General features: G+C 36.9%; 1 protein-coding gene across 2 annotated transcripts; it reads left to right on the forward strand.

The window, feature by feature from the left end:
- On the forward strand, positions 1–25,498 carry ss18 (SS18 subunit of BAF chromatin remodeling complex). Of its 2 annotated transcripts, XM_048163279.1 has the most exons (10): positions 1–178; positions 3,452–3,528; positions 5,563–5,647; positions 13,804–13,930; positions 15,554–15,778; positions 15,910–16,074; positions 16,760–16,837; positions 20,030–20,152; positions 23,874–24,004; positions 24,699–25,498. In XM_048163279.1, exons 1-10 carry the CDS (start codon positions 110–112, stop codon positions 24,723–24,725), a joined length of 1,107 nt encoding a protein of 368 aa, XP_048019236.1. In that variant the 5' UTR covers positions 1–109; the 3' UTR covers positions 24,726–25,498. The 2 variants fall into 2 exon arrangements, with proteins under 2 accessions (XP_048019236.1, XP_048019237.1); XM_048163280.1 differs by lacking the exon at positions 16,760–16,837.

Genomic DNA, 25,498 nt, shown 5'->3' on the forward strand with positions numbered 1-25,498 from the left:
TCTGTCCCGTAAGCAATGGATCATTCTGTTTTCGCAGCTCCTCGCGTTTCTTCGCGGTCTGTGTGTTTGTATTGACTGTAGCGGTAATTTCAACTAACGATATACTAACATGTCTGTGGCTTTCGCACAGCACCGGCAGCGCGCCAAGGGCGATATAACGCCTGCCGGAATACAAAAGGTAATTTCATTTAATCATTTATCAAGCAGAATGAAACAGAGCGGAATTGCGTTTGCAGCAGTGGGCTCGGCTAGTTAGCTGTGACATCTCTCCCGCCAACGCTCTTATAATACCATAAACAAAACATTATAGAGACATTTTTGTCATAGTATTTAACAGGTCCTACAAGACTAAAACGAGCATGACGCCGAGATGAATTTGACTCCTTGTCCAGCGTTTTGAAGCTGTTGCAATCTGCTCAGCTCTGTTGTGTCTTTGTTAGCCGCTACACGCTCGACACTGATGAATCACAATAGAGGCTTGTTGTGTAGAAGCAAAGCAGTGTAACGTACACGTTTGATCAGGAAAAACTGCCATCTACGTATTATTACTAATAACCGTACGCCTGATTTTGTTATCAATCACATATCGTTACAAGCACGTATGCTAATAGCCGACTTTTCGATTATGCATGTCTGTTCTGACCAGTCCACCTTAATTCCTCGGCTTTTCGGTATTCATGTCTGATTTGATCAGTGAAACATTTTTCTTGATGTATGTTTTGTGGTTTTTATTTATTATATCTGTTTTGTCGATTTTTATGCTTCAGTTTTACCTTACTTGGGTCTGATTTGGTCAGTTGTAGCTTTTTTGTTCGGGTTTCTATTACTCATGTCTGCTATAAGTTGATATGTTTTCCCTAGAGTATTGTTGTTATTATTATTATTATTATTTAGGTTTTATTATATTCGAAATTGGTCTTACACATTTTTTTTTTTTCATAACAGAACTGCTGTACGATTTTATATCCTAAAAACAGAATTGTGGCAAAGACGTTACAAGTAACAAGTGAAGCACACAATCATACATAAAATGCAGCCAACCAAGCTTTGCAAGTATTGCTTCGCTAAATCAGTGGTTTTCAGTCCTGGAGGTTCACATTTACAGCACTGCACATTTTATGTCTCCCTTATAAGAAAAAATAAGTTCAGTTTTCAGTTGAGTTCAGCAGCAGTATGCAATAAATATACATGCATGCATTAACGTTTTGTTTGTCATTTGATGTAAATTGTCAATAATTTGTCATATTCATTCATTTTAGTCAGTTTTACCTAAACAGCATGTAATTTTGCTTGAGAAAATTAGGTTGTGACTGTGAGTTGTCTTCATCCTGCCGGTGAGCAGAATTGAGAAAAAGAATTGCTCACATTAGCTATTTTTCCTCCTCCTGTCTTGCGAAGCTTTGTTTATTGTTCGCTCAGATGCTGCTCACTCAGTGTAACAGGTTTAATTAATGTTTAGGATTATTTTTGTCAAACCACAGAAGTATCTTTAGGCAGCAAATTAATTTGTCATCCAGTGGCTCGTGTAGTACATTTGCTTGCAGTGATTGACCAAAAACATGAGTGCTTGATTTGTTGTTCTGTGTCCATTGATTTATTAATACTCAGCTATGTTATAGCAAAATATTATGTGCAGGATTTTCCACATTATAAATGCAGAATTTATTACACAATTATAAACCATGGTCAGTAGGCTGCATCATGTTGGGAAATACCTTTGTCTTCATTTCTTCACTTGTGGTGTTAAAACCCTTTGAACTTTTATTTTGGCAGAAAACTGCAGTTTCTGTGAAAACAGTTATTTTACATGTCTAGTGGATCATCTTTAATCATCTGTCTATAGAAAGGTTGGAAATTATAAGAATGTGAAAATAAACTGCAACAGTTGCCTGTTGCATTCCCAAATGCACGTTAAAGGGTTAGTTCACCCAAAAAATTAAAATTCTGTCATTAGTTTCTCATCCTCATGTCGTACCAAACACGTAAGACCATTGTTCATCTTCAGAAAACAATTTTAGATATTTTTAATTAAATCTGAGAGCTCGCTGACTCCTCCATAGACAGCAATTTAAAGAGTTAGTTCACCCAAAAATGATGTCATTTAATACTCACCCTCATGTTGTTTTACACCCGTAGGACCTTTGTTCATCTTCGGAACGCAAATTAAAATATTGTTGATGAAATCCTGATGGCTCAGTGAGGCCTCTATTGAGAGCAAAGCCATTCAAACTGTCAAGGTTCTTAAAGGTACTAAAAACATATTTAAATCAGTTCATCTGAGTTCAGTGGTTCTATCTTAATATTATTGAGCAACAAGATTACTTTTTGTGCACAAAAAAATAAAAAATAAATAAAGACTTTTCAACAATATCTGTCTGGACAGATTTCAAAACATTGCTTCATGAAGCTTCTGAGCTTTATGAATCTTTTGTTTCAAATTATGATTCGGATCTCCTATGAAACGGCTAAATTGCTGAAATCACGTGACTTTGGTGCTCTGATTCACTGATTCAATTTGTAAAGCTCCAAAGCAGTGTTTTGAAATCGGCCCAGATAGATATTGTTAAAGTCTTTTTTTTTTCCTTTTTCACTTTATAATATTAAGATAGAACTACTGAACTCACATGAACTACTTCAAATATTTTTTTAGTACCTTTATGGAACTTGAGAGTTTCAATGGCTTTGCTCTCAATAGAAGCCTCACTGAGCCATCGGATTTCATCAACAATATCTAAATTTGTATGTGGAAGATGAACGAAGGTCTTATGGTTGTAGAACGACATGAGGGTGATGAATAAATGACATTATTTTAATTTTTGGGTGAACTAACTCTTTAACTACCACTTTCAAGGTCCAGAAAGGTACTAAAGACATGGTTAAAATAGTTTACATTCAGCGCTTCCAGGTTAATTAAAATTGCTAGTTATTATTAATAATGCATCAATGTTTTTGAAAAAGAAACATCAAAATTAATATTACTGTTTCAAATAACGGCATCGCTGTTTGAGCTGCTTGTGCTGAAGAGTCAATGAACACTGGAAAACTGGGTTAATTTATTCACTCAAACAAATGCATCCCTTATAAGATTAATCATATTATACAATATAAACATAATATTACAACTTATATCTGCACAAAATGATGCGAATGCGCAAGTGAACTTGAACTAAGATACGTGCTAGTCAGAATGTTTAACTCATGTTACAGTGCACTAATGCAAATGGATTACTTTCCCCTGGTAGAACTCCTTGGTTTTGCTTTGGATGTGCTGTCCTACTTTTACCAGTTTTCTATTACTCGAGTCTGATATAATTTGATCAGCTTTTAAATAATGAAATCAAATGCATTATTAGGCTTTTACTCATTTTTATTATTTATTTAGTTCTTTTTCTATCATTAACAATGTTTATTTAACATTTCTTATGTTTCTTATTTGACATTTCTCATGCAGTTACTGGATGAAAACAATCAGTTGATTCAGTGCATCATGGACTTCCAGAGTAAAGGAAAAACAGCCGAATGTTCACAGTAAGTTCTCTGTTACATCAAGGATTCACATGCGCTGTGTATGTATGTATGTGTGTGTGTGTGTTATTTTATTATTATTATTATTATTTTTTTGTATGAGCTTCTGGTAAGTCTTACACCATGTCCTAACCAGACACGATGCTACTACACGTGATAAAAGGTATCTTTTCCATGTTAATCACAGTTTTTGTACTAACTAGCCGCAACGGCAATACGCTACGATTATATTTTAGATGGTTTCTATTTCTTCTTCGTCTCAGCTGGATCAACATCATTCAAAATATGACAATGATGATCTCAAATTCTGATGTGCTTTATTTTGAATATTGAAAGTGTCTAATGTGAGTTTGAATATCATTTGACCTTTATAGCCGTACTGAAAGCGACGATGCATATTCGCATCTTAAAAATGAGTGAAAGGAAACAAGAACGTTCAAACTGTGAACTCAGTGTGAACCTACAAGTGTATTCTATGACCAAGACTGGTTCAGTCACTCAGTATGTATTTTTTATAATGTTAAAATGGTGTAATATTTATGAATTTGATATGTACTTACTACTTATCAATTTCGGTGAGAGTGCCATGTGCTTGCAGAGAGACTCCACCCACACGCTCTTTTGATTGGCTGTGATTTATGATTGATTTTGTGGCGTCTCGCGTCACATCTGGTGCGGACGGACCAATTACTTGTCGCAGGAATCTTATCACATTGTGTCTGGTTAGGACACTATATTAGGTACAGTAGTGTTAAAGGGGTGATGAACTGAGAAATCAAATTTTCCTTTTGACATATTAGAGGTCATCATACTTTAAGAATATCCTGTAAGTTTTAGAGCTGAAAACTTCCTTGTTAGTCCAATAAAAGCTTTAATTGACACCAGACCCAGCAAACGACAGGATTTTCAATGTGGGGATCTATGACGTCAAAGGGCAGCAAGCACCGCCTCTGCAGAAGAAGATCAGCGCCTACTTCATCACTGCCTGTTTAGCCCCGCCCACCGATTCACGCATGACATGCAATAAAATAGGTAGCCTAAGTAACATAGGCCTACGTGGTGCTAAACCAGATCGAGCTACCAAACAATAAACATGCCGTTGATGATTATAAAATATTGTGCAGTGCCTAGACTTGACAGTAATGCAACAACATGTAAGTAACTGTTAAATCTAATACCTGATCGCATATTAATGATTCATGTACAGTCAGATGTTCTTTGTCTGTGTGTCAGTAAATCAAACCCGTGACTAAACGTCAACTTGCATTGTTTCTCTTAGTAGGATGAAAATAATCTGTTATTTAACGATGGTTAAATTATATAAAGAAAGCGATCAAAGAAAGCTCCCTTTGCAATCGTTGGAGCAGCGCGTGCTGAAGCTGTCAATCAAACTGCACGAGTTTATCAGTGACTGAAGTGCAAAACTCCCATTTTATTCAACAGATCTCTTAATTATATTGCGTTTGCACTGTTAGTGAAGATGAAAGCATTTGTTAGTGTGCAGAAATTGAGTTGCAATGACGAGATCACTGCTTTCATGTGCTCAACATGTCTGTGATCGGCTACACGGTGTTGATCTCTGCAACCTTTCATGCCACTATCTAAATATAATGCCATAGATCTAAATGTAATGCAACATGTTTCACGATTAGTTAACCTTGAGAGCTGTAATAGTAAAAACGCGCTAAAAGAGAGAGTAATACTTGGCTATTTCGAATGGAAAGATGTTAGCCAATCACAGCAGTGGGCGTTTACACTGAAGTCTCACAGCAGACACGCCCCTTAAAACAGAGCGTTCAAACCAGAGGGCTAAAATCATGGTAGGAAAAATGCCCTTTATTTATAAGTTATGACCATTTTGGATGTAAAAAGCATACTAACATTATAAGTGCACCCAAGGAAACATTATAAAACGATAAAACAACGCAGTTCATGACCCCTTTAACATTTTGCATGTACAGATAATCTAGGATGCTGCTTAATTCTTTTCCTAATTGAGTCAGTGATCAAAGCGCTTTTCTCATTTCTCTTTGGCAGCTACCAACAGATGCTACATAGAAATCTAGTGTATCTGGCCACAATAGCAGACTCTAATCAAAACATGCAGTCTCTGCTTCCTGCGGTGAGTATTTATTCTTAGTTTCCTATCTCATATGGGTTGAATGGCTTTAGCTGTGCAGGGCTCCAGACTAAAGCCACGTTTCCACCGCAAGAACTTTTCCCAGGAACTAGGGACTTTGGGGTGGGACTTTGTGTGTTTCGACCACAGGGACCAGGGTCTAAATGAAGTTCTGGGTAAAAATTTCCCCCTCAAATTCCTTGCATGCGAGTTAGTACTTTTTCAAAGTTCAGGAACTTTCGGTGATGGGACTTGAGCGACGAACATGCTGATTGGTTGACTCCACACAGCATTTTATTTCAACGACCATTTTTAAAATGGGTCTGTTGCGGTGTGTGCAGTAAGAGTTGGTTGCTATTCGAATCAACAATGGAGTTTAAAAAATACGACCGATGGACCGACGAAGAGGTTCAGTCTTTAAGCTTATGTGCAGAGGACAAAATCCAGCGGTAACTGGAAAGTCGCACGCAGTGGTACGTCACCGGACTAATTTGCCTAATCTTAACGGTACTTTAGACCGCGATGGAAATGCAGACAGCAACAGGTCTGGGGGAAAAAAGTTCCTGTGACAAATTGTTCTGGTTAATTAATCTTCACAACACTATTCCCAGGATTACTTTAAGGAAGCTGGTAAACACTGATGTTCCTAGGTTTAAATAATAGAGGTTGGTATCTTTTTTTTTTTTTATGTACCAGGTTTATATAAAACAAGTCGATAAGCAGTTAACTTAGGCTAAATGTGTCGTTTTACACGCAAAGAAAAGTTTAAGCTTTTAAAAAGTATAAGCATGAAATGTTTAATTTACTTAAAATGTTGAATTTAATTTACAGACTGAAAAACTTTTTGTGCTGTTTTCTAACTGTTTGGACTTTAATAAAGAGAGAGAACCTGCACTTAAAGGGATAGTTCACCCAAAAATGAAAATTTGATGTTTATCTGCTTACCAAAGATGTAGGTGACTTTGTTTCCTCAGTAGAACACAAATGATGATTTTTAACCCCAACCGTTGCCGTCTGTCAGTCAAATAATGCTAGTGGATGGGAACTTCTACTATAAGAGTAAATAAAACTTGCATAGACAAGTCTAAATTAAACCCTGCGGCTCGTGACGACACATTGATGTCCTAAGACACGAAACGATCGGTTTGTGCGATAAACCGAACAGTATTTATATCATTTTTTAACTCTAATACACCACTATGTCCAACTGCGTGCAGCACTCGTTAGTAAGGTCTGATCGCGCTCTGACAGCGGCAGTGATGTCTCGCTCTCATTGAAGTATATGCGCGAGACATCACTTCCGCTGTCAGAGCGCGATCAGACCAAACGAATCGAGTGATGAATGCAGTTGGACATAGTGGTGTATTAGAGGTAAAAAATACTGTTTATATAAATACTGTTCGGTTTCTCGCACAAACCGATCGTTTCGTGTCTTAGGACATTAATGTGTCGTCACGAGCCGCAGGGTTTAATTTGGACTTGTCTATGCAAGTTTTATTTACTCTTATAGTAGAAGTTCCCATCCACTAGCATTATTTGACTGACAGACGGCAACGGTTGGGGTAAAAAATCATCATTTGTGTTCTACTGAAGAAACAAAGTCACCTACATCTTGGATGCGCTGGGGGTAAGCAGATAAACATCAAAGTTTCATTTTTGGGTGAACTATCCCTTTAAAGGATTAGTCCACTTTCAAGTAAAATTTTCCTGATAATATACTCACCCCCATGTCATCCAAGATTCACCTTATAGTGGACTTCAATGGCCTCCAGACAGTTGAAGGTCAAAATTTGTTTCAGTTTCAGTGCAGCATCAAAGGGCTTTAAACGATACCAGACGAGGAATAAGGGTCTTATCTAGCGAAATGATTGGCCATTTTCGAAAAAAATATAACTGTATATGCTTTATAAACACAAATTATCGCCTTGCACGTGCTTCCGCTTTCCGCATTCTTCAAACACTTACGCTGTATGTCCTACGCCTTCCCTATTCAACTTATGGAACGAACGCGGCGGCATTTCCGTTTTTTTTTTTTCCATAAGTAGAATAAGGAAGGCGTAGGACATACGGCGTAAGCTTTTTGAAGAATGCGGAAAGCGGAAGCACGTGCAAGGCGATAATATGTGTTTAAAAATCATATATAGGTTTTTTTTTTTTTTTTTAAATGACCGATCGTTTCGCTAGATAAGACCCGTTATTCCTTGTCTGATATCTTTTAAAGCCCTTTGATGCTGCACTGAAACTGTAATTTTGACCTTCAACCATCTGGAGGCCATTGAAGTCCACTATAAGGAGAATAATCCTGGAATGTTTTCATCACAAACCTTAATTTCTTTTCGGCTGAAGAAAGAAAGACATGAACATCTTGGATGACATGGGGGTGAAATTATCAGGAAAATTTTATTTAAAAGTGGACTAATCCTTTAACCTTTTCATTGCCATTTTGTCTTCATATTTAGACAGATATCGTGATGTATCATTATAGGATGTCTAGCAATATTATAGGATGTCTAGCAATATATTCATTATCAAATAATCCCTGTATCGTGATATTATCGTTAACGCCATGTACCGTGATCATATCATATCATGAGGTACTCTGCGATACCCCACACCTACTAAAGATATCGTTAAAATAGTCAACGTGACTGCAGTGGTTCAACCTTCATGTTATGAAGTGACAATACTTTTTGAGCGTAAAAACAAAACAAAAATAACGACTTTATTCAATAATATCTTCCAGGATCTATGTCAGAACACCGAAAAATTATTGGTCAGCTCTTGGGTCAGCAAATACTGAGCCGGGGTTTACTGAAGTCGTTATTTTTGTTTGTGCTGGAAAAAGTAGTTTATAACAGAGAATTCTGTGCCTAATTTAAATGCTTCTCCCTAGATTTCACAGCGATGTTAATACTCTGGTGAATTCAAATGCTTTCTCGCTGTGTAGTAATGGTGTGATCAAAGATCAGCCTTCGAGTAAACCAGTTCTGAACTCACGCTGCGCTGCCTATTATTGGTCCGAGCTGATAAACAGTCCATGCTGCACAGCTCAAACGAGCAGCGCGGTTTCATTCCACTTTCGTTTAGTTTTTTTTTTATGTTTCTCATATTCAGCAGAAATGGTTGCTCTTATCAGTTGGCCAGTGTGGTGGTGGCACCAGTGCGACCTCTAACAAAATTTACTTGCACCAGTACGATAAAAGGTTGCAAAATGTGTCCATTTGATTGCAGTCTGGAGCCCTGTTTTGGTATATTAAAATGGTAACAGACCTGATTATATTTTGTCATACTTACTTGCTATGTGCTGTATGATGTCACACAGCACAGGTTTGAATTGATTTTAAGATTTGTTTGACTGGGAAAAAAGATAGCGGACATGTTGGTGTAGGTTGTCTCAATGGAAATTGCTATTATATGCCAACATTCTATTATAGGCTTTTGGATCATGTTTTGAAATGGATCATATTTTTTAGATCATAATTGAACATACAAAAATATCAGTCCAGAATTCACAAAATGCATTCAATTTAGACATTTCTGAACACTGTATAAAACAAACTTACAAAACTACTCAAAGGGAAACAAGCATTTGTAAAAGATCCTTCGACTCCAAACTCATGGTTACTAGGTTGTAGCTCTTGTTACTACTTACACGTACTACTATTTTGCAGAGAAAGTGACAACTCTGAACTCAAATTTGTTTATAAATTAGGGCTGTCAAACGATTAAAATTTTTAATCTAATTACATGATGTGAGTAAATGATGACTGAAGTTTCATTTTTGGGTGAAGTATGCCTTTTAAATTTTTATCATTTTATCAATTTTTATCATCGCAACATGCATTTAGTCAACTCGTTTGACCTGCGCAACTCGGACCAATAATAGACAACGCGACAGGAGTTCAGAGCAGTGATCCGATCTCGATCACATGACACCATTTCTACACAGCGCTGTGAAGAAAGTGTTTGAATTCACTGCAGAATTAAAAATGTGAAATCTTTATGAGAAGCACTCACATTCATCGCAAAATTCTCTGTTAAACCACATATATCAGATTAAACAATGCAGACATGGAAACTGATATGTTTAACAGAATTCTGCGACGAATCTAACCTAAATGCTTCTCACAAGATTTCACAGTGATGTTATTAATTCTGCTGTGAATACAGAAGCTTTCTTCCCAGCATTGCGTAATCTGGAAACCATGAGAAACATTGAGCCACTAAATAACTTCTGGCAGAAATGGTCTAATGTTTTCGAGTGCTTCACACAACTTTTCCCAGCACTTCAAAGCTTTAAATATTGCCCAAAGCTTTAAATATTGCCCAATTTGAATGTTATTTTTGTGTGATGTCCAAAACATTATTTGTTCATCCTTCATAGTTTGTCCCCATTTGCTGTTTAGCTAGTATATATTTGAATATTTATTAATATTAAAATAAAAGTTAACAATTTCTGCATCTCAGCTTAAGCTCAGTGCTTTTCTGTCAGCTCTAACAGCACTGCCAAATCAGGGGCTGGTGCCACCTTAGAACTTAAAGGGTTAGTTCACCCATAAATTAAAATTCTGTTATTAATTACTCACCCTCATTTCGTTCCACACTCGTAAGACCGTTGTTCATCTTCGGAACACAAATTAAGATATTTTTGATAAAATCCGATGGCTCAGTAAGGCCTCCAATGACAGCAAGATAAATTACACTTTCAGTGCTCAGAAAGGTACTAAAGACATATTTAAAACAGTTCATGTGACTATAGTGGTTCAACCTTAATGTTATGAAGCGACGAGAATACTTTTTGTATGGCAAAAAAAAAACTAAATAATGACTTTATTTAACAATATCTAGTGATGGGCGATTTCAAAAAACTGCTTCATGAAGCTTCGAAGCTTTACAGATCTTTTGTTTCGAATCAGTTGTTCGGAGCATGTATCAAACTGCCAAAGTCACGTGATTTCAGTAAACGAGGCTTTGCTACGTCATAAGAGTTTCAAAACGTTTTGAAATTTCAAATAGGGCTGGGCGATATATCGCATGCGATTGTCACGCGCATTTCGTCAGTAAAGCCGGTTCCCTGATTACCGCTAAATCGCCATCACCTGCTTTCAAATGGAGCGGCATTTAATAGACAGAACCGTAGATGTATAGCTACGCAATACCGCGTTCATTATCGCAGATGAATTGCCTTCGATAATGAACACGATATTGCGTAGCTTGTCACTGAACTACGGTTTAGTCTATTAAATGCCGCTCCATTTGAAAGCAGGTGATGACGATTTAGCGGTAATCAGGGAACCGGCTTTACTGACGAAATGCGCGTGACAATCGCATGCGATATATCGCCCAGCCCTAATTTCAAATGTTCACCACTGGGGGGGACAATGATCTCTGTGAACCCATGAATCAAGTCTAGAGGTTTTACTTGATCTCTGATCAGTTTTATACATTTGTAGACATTTTAATTAGAAATTAGTAGGCCTATAATTAAAAAGAATAATAGTTGTTAATAGTCTCTTATTGGCTCAACTAAACTGGCCAATAAGAGACAATTAACTATTATTATTCTTTTGTTTACTGAAATCACGTGACTTTGGCAATTTGATACATGCTCCGAATAACCGATTCAAAACAAAAGCTTCGAAGCTTCATAAATCAGTGTAGTGAAATTGCCTGTCTTTAGAAATTGTTGAATAAAATTGTTATTTTGTTTTTTTTTGGCACACAAAAAGTATTCTCGTTGCTTCATAACATTAAGGTTGAACCACTGCAGTCACATGAACTGTTATAAATATGTCTTTAGTACCTTTCTGGGTGTTTTGAAAGTGTAAATTAACTTGCTGTCAACTCGCTGAGCCATTGGATTTTATCAAAAATATCTTAATTTGTGTTCCGAAGATGAACAAAGGTCTTAGTGAAGGTGGAGCAACATGAGGGCAAGTAATTAATGACAGAATTTTCATTTTTGGGTGAACTTACCCTTTAATTGCACCAGTGCTACTGCTCTCAAATGTTATTTCGGAGCCCTGCAATTGTTCTCGAGGTCAGAAAAGTAATAACGATGTTAAAAGAATATTGTTGTTTTGCAGTTAAAATATACAACAGACAAGAAATGCTGTAAATATTGCTGCAAATTTTGAGAAAAGTCGCCGCAAATTCAGTCATTTTAGGCCACAAAAATCAGAAAGTCCTGTGAAATCCTGGAAGGACTGATTGGTTCACTCGATTCATTCATTCAGAAATGAAACGCCACTGTGTGTGCTGCTCAGAGACGAACAATTCTGCTTTGTCTATATTTTCATTTGCAAAAACAGACAATATTGTGTCTAACACAATTTTAACTTATTTATTGGACTGTTGTATAAAATCAGTATCACATTTCAGGACAAAAATAGCACTTGTGTGATATTGCGCTCATTACACATGTGATACAGCTTCACTATAGCCTATCATATGATGTAAATATGATACAAAACTCAAACTGTGCATTTTTGCCCCTCTATCTTGAATTTTAGGGACATTCTAACTGCATTCTATGGGCTCCGTTGCACAGTGAGTTGTTGCCCTGCTTCATATTCATCATCAATCAACTGTATGAAATTTTAAATGACCTATGTAGGTCTGGGGCAGGGCAAATGTGTTAAAGGTGTTAAATTTAACATTATTTTTACCATAATTAATTGAACTCCAATTAACACGTTAAATCGACATCCCTAGTATAAATATATATAAAAAAATAGGCATTTGCTTGACGCTTTTATTGAAATCGACTTGCATTGCATTCAAGATATATAGTTTGTCAGATCAGTTCATGCATTTCCTGGGAATCTAACCCATGATCTTGGGGTTGCTAGCTTTCTACTGGTCTACTAATTCACAAAAGTTGGTTCTAATATAATGGAGTAGGGCTGGACGATATGACCTAAAATCAAAATCTCAATTAATTGAACGTTTTACCTCGATTACGATTAATGAACAATTCTTTTTTTTTTTTTTTTCCTCCCCATTATAGTTCACTAACAAGGTATACTGTAAATATGCTTGACTATTTAATGTGGGATATTTTTTCCTAATGAAAGAGTGCTCTGACATCATAGCTAACTTTCAGCAGTTATTTTATATATGGTTCATAACATTTCTTACACTTTGCTGCTTGTTGTAAATCAGATACAGATAAATTAGCACAGTACCAGTAGATTTACTTGAACGCATTAATGAGAGCAATTGCGTGTGAATTAGTCATACCATCTCTCTGTTAATTGCGAAGCTGTGGGTTGTAAGTAGTTACTTCAAAAGTAGAAAAATAAATGCTATAACTTTTGGAGTTTCTAAGCTACTTTAGTGATAAATCAGGGCATCGTTGTCAACGAGTTTCTGCACTCCTCTCTGTGCGGTCGATCTTCACGTGACATGCAGCTACTGTCTGTATGTGTTCGTGTGCTGCAATGCATCAGCGCAGTAGCTCAATATAATACACATATGATCGTCTAAAATCGCTTACATTTCCAAACTGGCAAGTCTTACAATTGTCAAGTACAATTGACAAAGTTTAGTGAAGACGCAAGTGAATGTGACCCCACCTTGGGGCTCGCACGTGCTCGGTGTGTGGATTTGGCATTTGAGTTCACCTCCGTGTTTCTTCCATACCGCTGACTGGACAGGGCGGAGTCACATGACTACATACATGGTAGTATGTTTTTAAGGGGAAAGTATTAACAGGATTAAAAAAATAAAGTAACTGACATGGGAAAATTATGTTGGTTAGAGTTTCTGAATTTCGGTTTCGATTACTTTTCGATTAGTCATCCAGCCCTATGATGGAGACATATTCTAGATGGAGAAGAAAATTATAGTGCCTCTTTGCATATTAAAGTGATCAAATTGGGGGTAATAATCATCTCTTTTTCCCATCGTAACAAATTTTACGTTTTCATATTAAGCTCAAAATATACAAACATTAGACCTTAGGGTAAGCCTCACAGCCTTGTTTTCATCTGCATGAAACAGTATGGCATGACTAAGGTCTAATTGCCATTATTGGCCAGGGCTGAAAGTGTGCAGAACAGGGACATATTTAACACAGGCACAGGTGCAAAAGGGGTATGTGTGCTCCAGAGTGGTCATCGGTGGTAGAGTAAATGTCTTTCTTTTTTTCTCTATAGCCTCCCACTCAGAACATGCCCATGAATCAAAGTGGTGCGACTCCTCAGCTCCCACATGGTCACAGTATGCCCCCAGAGGGACCGCCCGCCCCACACATGCAGAGCCAGATGAACGGACAGATACCAGGTAAATTCAGACACTGTTAAACTCACAGAACTATGGCAACATATTTGGGAGTTGCTTGGGACAAACTACCTGCAAACTACAGCACTGTGAAAAGTTTTAGACCGTTTTAAAAAATGCTATTTTACATAAGTTTGCATGTTTTAAAAAAAGCATTCATTTATTTTATTTATCAATTAAATTCTATTTTCAAAATGAAAGCCTTTTAGCAGGCTCAAGTTTTGTGATATCAGCTTAAATTTGTAACTCAACCACATTATACATACAGTTTAGATTTTCTAGCAATTTTAGAGTCCATATTATTTTGTAAAACATATTTTGGGTGACAGTTAAAAGGTTAAATCAATATTTGGTATGACTACACAGCATTATTTTGGATGTTCGGTAAGTTCCGTCTCAAGCAGGGAGAAAACAACCAATGGAGCACAGACATAGAACACACTCATTATACAGAATAATGAATATTAATATATGAGCACGGAAAAAATAACAACAAGCACAAGGGAGAAATGCGAAAGAATATTTAATAGGGCTAATAATAGGCTACTTTCATTACGTTTACGAGCACTGCAGTCTCAAAATCAATCTTTTGTCTATTAGAATAATCATGTCGTCGTGTTCAGATAGGCTACACCACTGTACCAGTGTCCAGTTTGCACATATATTTCATTTGAAGAAGACTTGATGAAATATGTGTGCATATACTGTGCTGTTTAATGTTTGGTGCAGGAGAATATGTGAAATATGTCTATAAAAAATTAAACACGGATACTTTATTCTGAGTGAGCTATGATCCACGTGGCTAGTGTTGTTAAACTCATCACGGAGCTCCGCGCTGAAACCGATCATATGTGCGCTCCGCGTGTATAACAATCGTATTTTTAATGTGTTCGTATTCAAACTTCAGTTCTGACTGCATCGTGGGCAAAAAACAAAACAACATTCATGTGCTGCTGTGCTGAGGGAAACATACATACGGCTCGCGAGTTTGAACGCAGAGCAGGCAGAGGTGAATGAGCCGCACTTTTTTGACATTTGAATTCTCCGCTGTAATGCAATCTCATGCGAACATATTTTCCATTTGTGCTGGTAGATCACAGCAAAACAATCCACATGCACCCAAACTTCTGCTCTGGTCGCGTCGCAGGACAACACATTTTTGTGTTGTAGCACTGAGGAAACGAGCACCAACGATATGTCTCGTAGTATAAATAAAGAGAGACAGGCGAGAGAAGTGATACTTCCTCATGCATAATACAGCATAATCAGCACAGCGATTGGATTGAATGAGATTTTTCTCATGAATAAATACAGAAACAGTTGACGTCAGCATGTTCGACCAGCTCATTCTCGGAGCCAACCAGCACTCCAGATCTTGCCAGTAGTACACGATGACATCAGATTTTGTGACGTTGCTCTGACTTTGCTTTTCAAACGGGAAGATAGAAATCGCTCTGAAAAATGCAAAAATAACTAATTTTAACTTTTAGTGTTTTCAATGATGTGCAGCCTATGCATATCTGTTCACAGCTCAAAAAAAAGGGTTCTGGGGTTTCATGACCCTTTAAAGGATTATGTTTTGGGTGTATTTTCACATTAAATGTTAAGCTCTGTGTGCTTTTGCAGGTCCAAACCACATGCCCATACAGGGCCCTGGGCCCAACCAGACACCCAGCATACCCAGTGGTTCCATGAACATGCCAGCCAGCAGCCATGGCTCCATGGGGGCGTATAACCACGCTGTGCCCTCCTCACAGGGCTTGCAGTCACAGGGGCAAATGAACATGAGCCAGGGGCAGCCCATGGGCAATTACGGTCCTCGGCCCAACATGAACATGCAGCCCAGTCAGGGTAAGTCTGCTTTCTTGTCACTGTCTTTTGTCAAAAAAATTATTGAAATTATTATTATTATAAAAAAAAAAAAATCACATTATTAAAAAAAATGTTTTACTTTGAGTGTTTGGACTTATGTTTTGCTCTAGGGCCTATAATGCACCAGCAGGCTCCTGCCCAACAGTACAACATGCCCCCTTCTGGTGGAGGTGGGCAGCATTACCAGGGGCAGCAGACCCCCATGGGCATGATGGGTCAAGGCAATCACGTGATGGGGCAGAGGCCCATGCCCCCCTACAGGCCGCCACATCAAGGTACGTCGAACTCTTGAACTTGTTTTGGTAAAATATTGATGCACTTGATTAAGTATCAAGTGAAGGCATCATTACTCATCATCGTGGGTTGTCTTAAAGAGGACCTATTAATAAAATTTTTTACATGTTCAGCTTTAGTGTGTAATATTAATGTCTGAGCATGAAAAAGGTCTGCAAAGTTACAAAGCACAAAGTCACTCCAAAGGGAGTTATTCTCTATATCAGTGCGCACTGTTTCTGAACTCTCTGAAACGCCTCAATTGTAGTCTTGAGTTTTCTTCTGGGAACGAACACATCACAATATTCCTCATTTAAATAATTCCCACCCTAAGGCCTATGCAAAATAAGGGGGCGGGGCCTGGTTGAGTTAGTAGTATGTTGAAACTCGCGGTTATGATAAAGGGAATGATATTTCCCAAACACGCTCAAAGCACTTGACCAATCACAACACCCTGGTCCAGCCAACCAATCAGCACATTGTGCTTTTAAGGGGCTTCATTGAGACAGGAACTAAACGGAGCATTACTGACAGACTGGGAAGAGAGTCAAATATAAGAAAAAATAAGTTGTTTTTTGAACATTCATGCATCAAAAAACCTATTCTAGTATAGCCCAAAAACAAAATCCAGACTTTAAAGAAAGGGCACAATAGGTCCTCTTTAACAGTGTCTGTGTGTATTTTTAGGACCTCCTCAGCAATATGCTGGTCAAGAGGAATACTACACGGAGCAATACAGTCATGGAGGACAGGGAGCACCAGAGGGTAGGATACATTGACTTGCAAGCTGCTTTTTTTTTTACAATTTAATGTTTGCCCTAATTCAGATCTGTAGAGAGTGTAGTAATATTTGTTTACTCCTTGAAGCCCATCGTCCTTGTTGTTATTATTATACTATTCGATTTTTTATTTTATTATTTTTTTTATTATTATTACTTTAATGTGCTTAATTATCATGAAAATCTATAGTGTGTATTAGGGCTGGGTTGATGAGATTGATGAATTGAAGTGAACTAATCCTTTAAGATTAATGTGCCTACCATCCAATAATTACAATAAGCTTTGTGCTTTGTTGCTTTTGATATTAAACAAACTCTCAGCTTTCGAATTTTGTCCATTTTATCAATAAATTCAAACAAACATGGTTTTGGCACTCTTTGTTATGGCATGACAAATCACTGTAGTGCCTCAGTTCAAGCAGCATTTCTCTGAGAAGATCCACACAACGCCGCTGCTGTAGTTGCTGCTGGTTTCTCTACACAACTGATCTAAGATCTTTCAGCATTAAAAGGATAGTTCACCAAAAAATAAAACATTCACTTGCATTATATGAACACAAAGATTGATTTTCCTAAAAATCCTCAGTTTGTGTTTATCTAAAGAAAGAATGAAAGAATGGGTGAAATATCCCTTTAAAGTGCATATTGCAGCTTAGAGACCCTGTGAGTCAACGTATAGAAAAATTATGTAGGAACTAGATTTTCTTTAAAATATACTTATAAATATGCTACTGAAGCTTCTGGAGTCATTTTTGTGAGAAAATTTTACTTCCGCATCTGAAAAATGCCAAACCAGAAGTGACGTAACGGGAGGGAGTGCGGTCAATTTAAACAATAGGAAAACAAATGGATTGCAATGACAGTTCAGATGCTGAGGAAATTGTAAATGTTTATTCATACTCATATGATGGACCACAGCCAGATAGAATTAGCCTGCTATGCAGCCAAGAGAGCAGGGACAGGCCAGGATTAGAAAGAACAACGGTCAGAGGAGACAAATTGAGCTGTGGTGTGAGGAGAACCAGTGGAGAACAGGGCAGGAGACCAGTATTCGCTTATAGATATGTAACACTGTGCTCAGATCACAATATTGTACAGATTATTATCATGTATCAGGCAATAGCAAAGCTAGTATTGGTCATCTAGGAGTATTTCTATACATTAACTCACAGGGGCTCCAAATCAGCCAAATAAATGAGTGTTATAAAATGCAGTCTACTGTTACTAAACTGCGGGACGTGTTTGATAATAAACAGTTTTATTAAAGGCGCACTAAGCCAAAAAAGAGACACTGCTTCCCAGATGGTTTTTCGTGCAGGCACTCCAAGATCAGAACCGAATGCGGATAAGCACGTGGGCTTCAGATAAGCACCTAAACGCGTACACACAAAAATGTCAAAATGCCTTTTTGAAATAAAAACAGTGGGTTATGTCTTAAGTAAATGTACACAGTTGAGAAAGAAAATGTGTGTGTAGCAGTATATTGGATTTGTGCATTAGCTCGTAACAGCAGCCTAATAAAAAAGTGAGAGCAACCTAATACACTCTGTCATTAATGATAATCAAACAACAAATGACAAAGGAAAATCACTCACTGATCTTGACTGAATAATTTAAGTAGCTTTAATAAGGATGAATCTATATTTAATAGTGGTTCAACCGAACACCAAACTCACGGTTCGGATCATATTATGGTTTTTGAGTCACAGATTGGCTTTTTTGGATCAACAAGAAGAAATATATTTTGGGGGTGTGGGGGTAACTTTGCTTTCCATTTATCATTTGAAGCACACTTTAAGTACTCCGATACCACAGCAAAGACTTCTTGCCTAACTAATAAAGTTCGAATATTATTAAAGGCAAATGAACAGTCAGTAAAAAAAAATAAGAACAAATACACTAATTACAAACATGGATAAATACAATATAACAAAGTTACAAATAATGTATAACTGTAGTATTCATTTCAGGTAGAGAAATGTAATAAAGGTTAAATGTTTTGTTTGATTAACATCAATGACATAGACAACAGAAGGTTTTTATAGGCTGCTGTCACTTTAAGACCTAATGCAAGCATCCAATATGATACACATCCATTTTTTTTTTTTTCTCAACTGTTTACGTTTGCTTAAGTCATAACCGATGGCGTTTACGAGAATACTTGCCGAGACGGGTATTTTGACACAAATGAGAGGTGAAAGAGGAATCAATTCAGAGTTTGCGCCATCTGAAATGTGCCTATCTCTGTGAGCACGCTTCGGGTGTGTGGAGCTGTTCGCACAGATAACAGCGTGCGAGTACCACATTAAATTATCTTTTGCCTCGTCTAGTGCTGGAATTGTTTAAAATCTATTGAATGTGTAAACTGGCAAGACAAAACACATGCAATTATAAACTTTCTCTCTATGGTGCTTAAACTTGCAATTAATCCGCAAATCACATGCATGCCGAACCATGGGTCCTGGTTCTTACGGATCACGGATCTAATACGATCCGTTTAACCCCTAATGTTTAATGTGTACAGTAAGACTATGCAGTGTTATTTTACATTTGATTATTCAAGTTTTTGTTGTAGGTTATTACTTAACGGAATACTATTGTTAGTACATCTTTCTGAAAAACTTAAAACACTGCTTATTTAATTTGTATTTTCATTCTGTTGTATTTATTTGTCCGTTTTAATTAGTTTTTTTGTTCTTATTGCATTGCTTACTGTTTACTTGTCCTATGTATTTGTATTGAGGACCTTTTTCTTACATTAGTTAACCTAGTATTAGTTTTTATTATCGATAATTGTCAATTAGCGTTGCACACCTGTAGGTCATAGATAGGTGCGTAGGATAAGACTAATAAAGTCAAAATATGAAAAAACAAGAAAATCCTGCACACTATCAACTTGCAAAACAGCAAACAAGTTCTTTATTAGCATTATTTATCGTATGATCTTCATCAGGCAACGAAGTGCGGGATTTTCTAGTTTTTTCATTATCGATAATTGTGAAATTTCGTTTATTTAAAATTACTCATATTGTGAAAAAAGACTTTGATCATATCAACTGCCAGTAATCGTGATTTCAGTATTGACCAAAAATAATAGTGATTATAATTTTTTGCCATAATCTAGCAGCCCTAGCGGATAGCCTTGAAGTTTTTAATAGCGTGGTCTTTTTTTCTGTAGGAAACGCACAGTATGGTCAGCAGCAAGAGGCCTATCAGCAGGGTCCACCACAGCAGCAGGGTTACCCACCGCAGCAGCAGTATACCGGACAGCAGGGATACCCTGGACAACAGCAGGCCTATGGTATGAATTATATCATCACACTGACAGATTCATGTCTGTGACATCAGACGTCTGTATTGATTAAATGCTTGCAGACAGGCTGAGTCTTTCTTGAAGACTTCTAATTTTTATTGTGAAAAATATCCCATGGCTGGTCAGAACGTGTAATATTGATGAAGTTGAACAAATTTGGTTGTTGATAAACCTGACAAATATAAAGTCTCCTTGTAATTGGTGGAGTTTTCACATTATGAATTAACTTTTTGTGCTGTCACTTGTCTGTTTTAAAGCAGACTCCTTAATCAATGTTTGGATTGATGGCTGAATTTACTTTCAAGTGTAACCAAAGTCATGTTCAGACATTTTCTTCAATGAATCACATTTCAGTTGTAATGATATACTTTTTTTGTATGTGTAGATGCAGAGTAAGAATTAGGAATGCAAATTTGCAAAATGCAAAAATCAGATGTTTTTTCAACATTACTTTTAATAGCTGAATTAAACACTGACAGAGATATCTGAATGCCTAGTCATTTGGTCAGAAAATTGTCTTTTTTTAAGTGTTGTCTCTCTGTGTGTGTACAGGTTCAGCTATACTTGTGAGGGCCTAATGTTCTCACTAATATAGTGAAATATCTAGGGGTGTAACAATATATCGCAATACAAAAATGCATCAATTTGTATCATGGATAGTGACAATATATATTGTGTGTAGTTCACCCAAAATTAAAATTACTGTGTGAGAAATAAATCAAGTTTACAGAGTAAGTGTCAGTACTACATTACTCACGTTTTTGTGACTTAACATTTTGTTTTTATAGATTTTTCAGGTGCTTTTCAGAATACAACGTAATGCATCTGTACAAAATCAACATTTTCATTACTCTCATGTTGAATATAATGTATAATAATGCAATGTTTATGGGAATATTTTTGATAATGCCAAATGACTTATGTTACCAGTAAAAAGTGGCCTACATTATTTTAAATATATCTAGTCAGTGACAGAGTGCAAGCATATTCATCTGACATAATTCTGTATTTTCAGCTTCAGAATCATGAATACTTTTATTCTGGTGTATTCTGGTTACCAGCACCAAGTCCAAGCCTATTAATTTCCACCCCCAATGTAAAACCAACTTTAGCATTTTCATCAACAGTACAATTTTTGTTAACCTTTTAAAGGGTCATGAAACCCCAGAACACATTTTTTTGAGCTGTGAACAGATATGTATAGGCTGCACGTCATAAAAAAAAACACTAAAGGTAATAATTAATTTTATCCATAAGTTGAAATTAGTTATTTTTGCATTTTTCAGAGCGATTTCTGTCTTCCGGTTTGAAAAGCAAAGTCGGAGCAACGTCACAAAATCTGACGTCATCGTGTAATACCGGCAAAATCCAGAGTGCTGATTGGCTCTAGTATGGGCTGATCGAACATGCTGGTGTCAAGAGTTTCGAGCAGTTTATTCATGACAAAAAGCTCTTTCAATCCAATCACTGTGCTGTAGTATGCATAAGATTATAATTGCTGTATTATTCATGAGGAATTATAACTTCTCTTGCCTTTGTGGTCGTAGGTGCTTGTTTCCTCAGTGCTACAACACAAAAATGCGTTTTCCTATGACGCGACCAGAGTCTGGGTGCATGTGGTTTGTTTTGCTGTGATCTACCTGTACAAATGAAAATGTTCACATGAGATCGCATTACAGTGGAGAATTCAAATGTCTCAAAAGTGCGGCTCATTCACCTCTGCCTGCTCTGCGTTCGGTCATGCGAGACGTGTGTATGTTTCCCTCAGCACAGCTAGCACATGAGTGTTGTTTGTATTTTGTCCGCGATGCACTCAGAACTGGAGTTTGAATACGAACACATGAAAAATACGATTATGATATTTACGCACATATGATTGGTTTCAGCGTGGAGCTCTGCGATGAGTTTAACAACACTAGCCACGTGGATTATAGATCATATACAGAATAAAGCATGTGTGTTTAAAGTTTTTATAGACGTATTTCACACACTCTCCTGCATCAAACATGAACCAGCACAGTGTATGCACATGCCTTCTTCAAATGAAATATATGTGCAAACTGGACACTTATACAGTGGCGTCTGAACGCGATGACATGATTATTCTGATACACAAAAGACTGATTTAGATCGAAAATTCAAAGAAGAATGGACAAAAAATAAACAATGTCTTTTATTCTTTCTGTGTTAAACTGTGTTGTTTATCATGAGACTGTAGTGCTCGTAAACATAATGAAAATATTATTAACCCTTTTAAAATATTCTTGCACATTTCTCCCTTGTGCTTGGGAGTGAGTTGTCATTTTTCTCCGTGCTCATATATTAATATTTATTATTCCATATAATGAGTGTGTTGTAGGTCTGTGTTTCATTGGTTGATCTCTCCCCTCTTCCACCCCTGCTACACTCCCACTTTTCCATAGATTTACATGCCCATTTTTCACAGAGTTTTCCAGCTCAGAGGTGTGAACGACCAGGCTAAAACAGGGGGGGTTTCATGACCCTTTAACATATGTCTTGGAATATTGCAATAATATTGTATCGTGAGTTCAGTATTGTAATATGTATAGTGTCGTGACATGAGGGTATCGTTACACCCCTAGAAATATCATTACAACTGACTTTTTTCTGGTCCTCACTATTTAGAAAGGCTGGTCCCACTTTATATAAAGTGGCCTTAGCTACTATATACTTCCATTAAAATTAATCATTTGATACAATGCACTTATTGTGTACATACATGTTTTTACATTGTACTTATATTTTAAAAACACCTGCATGTAATTACATCTGTAATTAATTTCTGTAATTACATTTTATAATTACACTGATGACTCATCCCTTACACCTTACCCCTACCCTTAAACCTACCCATACCACCAAAGCTTTCCCTAACCTTACCCGTATCCCACTTCAATAGCAGCAAAAGTGTTTTGCAAGTCAATATAAACCCAATAAGTACATTGTACATTTTTTGATGTAAGTACATAGTAGTTAAGGCCACTTAATATAAAGTGGGACCGAAAGGCTCATAAATGTACACAAATCTAATGAAATGCACAGGTTTGTGTGAGAGTTTGGTTTAAGTGGTAGGGAGTGGGTTAGGAGATATCACGCTACTTTCCATACAAAGTAAATATGTAGCATAACTAATCTTTGTGTATTATCAGTAATAGTTTTTGTTTGTTTCAAACATTTGTTAATCTGCAAGTCGTCCAGGTCATTTTAGTGCTAAACACAGACTGACTGGCAAGTAAATTAACAGTAAAAAATAGTGAAGAATGAATAACATATCATACTTTGCTTGTCTTGTAAATTGCTGTGAATGAAAGGGAGAAGAATACTGTAATTAACTTTGCAACTACCTGTCAACTAACTCTCATTAGAGGTTTAGGATTTGGGTTAGTAAAAAAGTTGACATGTAGTTGCAAAGTTACTTATGGTTAGGTGAATGTCTGTTGGGAGCATCAAAATAAAGTTTTAGCAGATATTAAGCAGTCTACTAATACTCTGACTGGTAGTTGACATGTAGTTGTAAAGTTACTTATAGTTAGTAGAACGTCTTAAGTAGGTCATCGAAATAAAGTGTTACAAAGTTGAACAAATCGTGAAGGTCAGCTATTTGCTTAATCCACATTCAGTCTGCATTCCTAGTAAGAATACAGAGTATAAACTTCAACACTGAACACACTTCCTTTTATACCAACAGGTCCATCTCAGGGCGCTCCAAGTCAGTACCCAAACTACCCCCAGAGTCAAGGGCAGCAGTATTCAGCCTACAGACCACCACAGCCCGGACCACCACAGGGACAGCCACAGCGCCCCTATGCGTTTGACCAGGTGAGAAATCTCTCACAACACACATGTACACAACAGAGCATTTTTCTTAAAATATCCACTTTATTTATTTGTTTGTAAATTCCCCATTTAAATGAAAATGTGAGGTGTTTACAGTATCTTATAGCGTGACTGTAATCTGCTGGTGACATGCTCACTATTTTAGTCATTATTTTTTCATGTGTCTCTTTTGAATCATTGGCTGTACTCATCTGCGATGATTAGGGCTGCTCCCTAATAGTAGACTAAACATTAGTCAACGAGAAAAGGTTAAGTCAACCTAAATTGTATTAGTATGTCAGGCAGGAAATCCAAACATTTGCCTATCATCCATCGACCTCAAATATGGCTTATTATTTGAAACATGTAAGTAGTAGCAACTTTACACGGCCACTCGCTCTAACGTTAATCTAGATAAATGTGCGCTATTATTTCATCTTTAGTCGGGGGCAGCATTAGCGATAACTCCTTTTCAAACATTTGTTTCTCACTGTCTTGGAATCATTAAATGAGATGATTAAATGTTGCTTTTGATTCCAAAATATTTCTTTCTTCAAAAAAAAGAAAAAAAAACGAATGTTTCCAATTGTGACACATGACTCTTTTATCTTTCAGTAATACAATGTCAATTGCTAAGTCTGTCTTACTAGCTGTGTTGTATCAAAGGCCAACAGTCACCTTGTGTCTTCCTTCACAGGGGCAGTACGGCAACTACCAGCAGTAGATGATGAGGATTTGACTTCCTGCCCTAGTGTCTCCCATTTGGAGCTGTGTGTGATCTGATGAAGGGCTACTGTGCTCTCAAGATCTCTATACATCACCCATGAAGAGATGAATCTTCCCCGCTAATGTAGACTGAACTCTTCATTCGTCCACAAGCATTTGAACAAACTGAACATTGATTGGCTCAATTCTCTGCACAGGTGATCTAATTGTGAAACGCCTATAAAACTCACTCGACAAAAAAAGAGAAAACGTACACATTTTAAGAATTTCCTGTCGACTCGTATGTGCATTCTGAGTTTAACAGAAGCAATTTCATAGCAGCAATGCCTTAAGTGAAACAGCTGCCTTATTTACAGCAACTTACAAAATCAGTGAAAATACATAAACACACAGCAATGTTCATAAGCTATGGAACGTGTTTTGTTTTTATAATAAAATTCATTGTGTGTTGTTGTTTTTTTTTTCTTCTCCTCTCCTGCAAATGTCAGAGAAGCAATAATGCTGAGGTGCGAATGAAGGCAAGTGGAGAGGTGGAAAATGGTTTTAAATTTCAGGTTCAAAACTATGCTATGATGTATAAATGTATTTTATGCTTTATCAAATAGAGCTCAGATTGAGTCCAGGTGTTGAACAGTAGCTCAAAGTGTCGTCCCGTGTGCTTATTGACTGTATTGAATTTTTTTGTTGTTGTTTTGTTTTTGAAGGTGGGACGTTCCATTTAAAATTACATGTATGTCTTGCTGAAATTTGATTAAACGATCTGGTACTATA

The sequence above is a fragment of the Megalobrama amblycephala genome, linkage group LG17 (assembly GCF_018812025.1).
Source record: "Megalobrama amblycephala isolate DHTTF-2021 linkage group LG17, ASM1881202v1, whole genome shotgun sequence".
In the NCBI taxonomy this organism is placed as follows: domain Eukaryota; kingdom Metazoa; phylum Chordata; class Actinopteri; order Cypriniformes; family Xenocyprididae; genus Megalobrama; species Megalobrama amblycephala.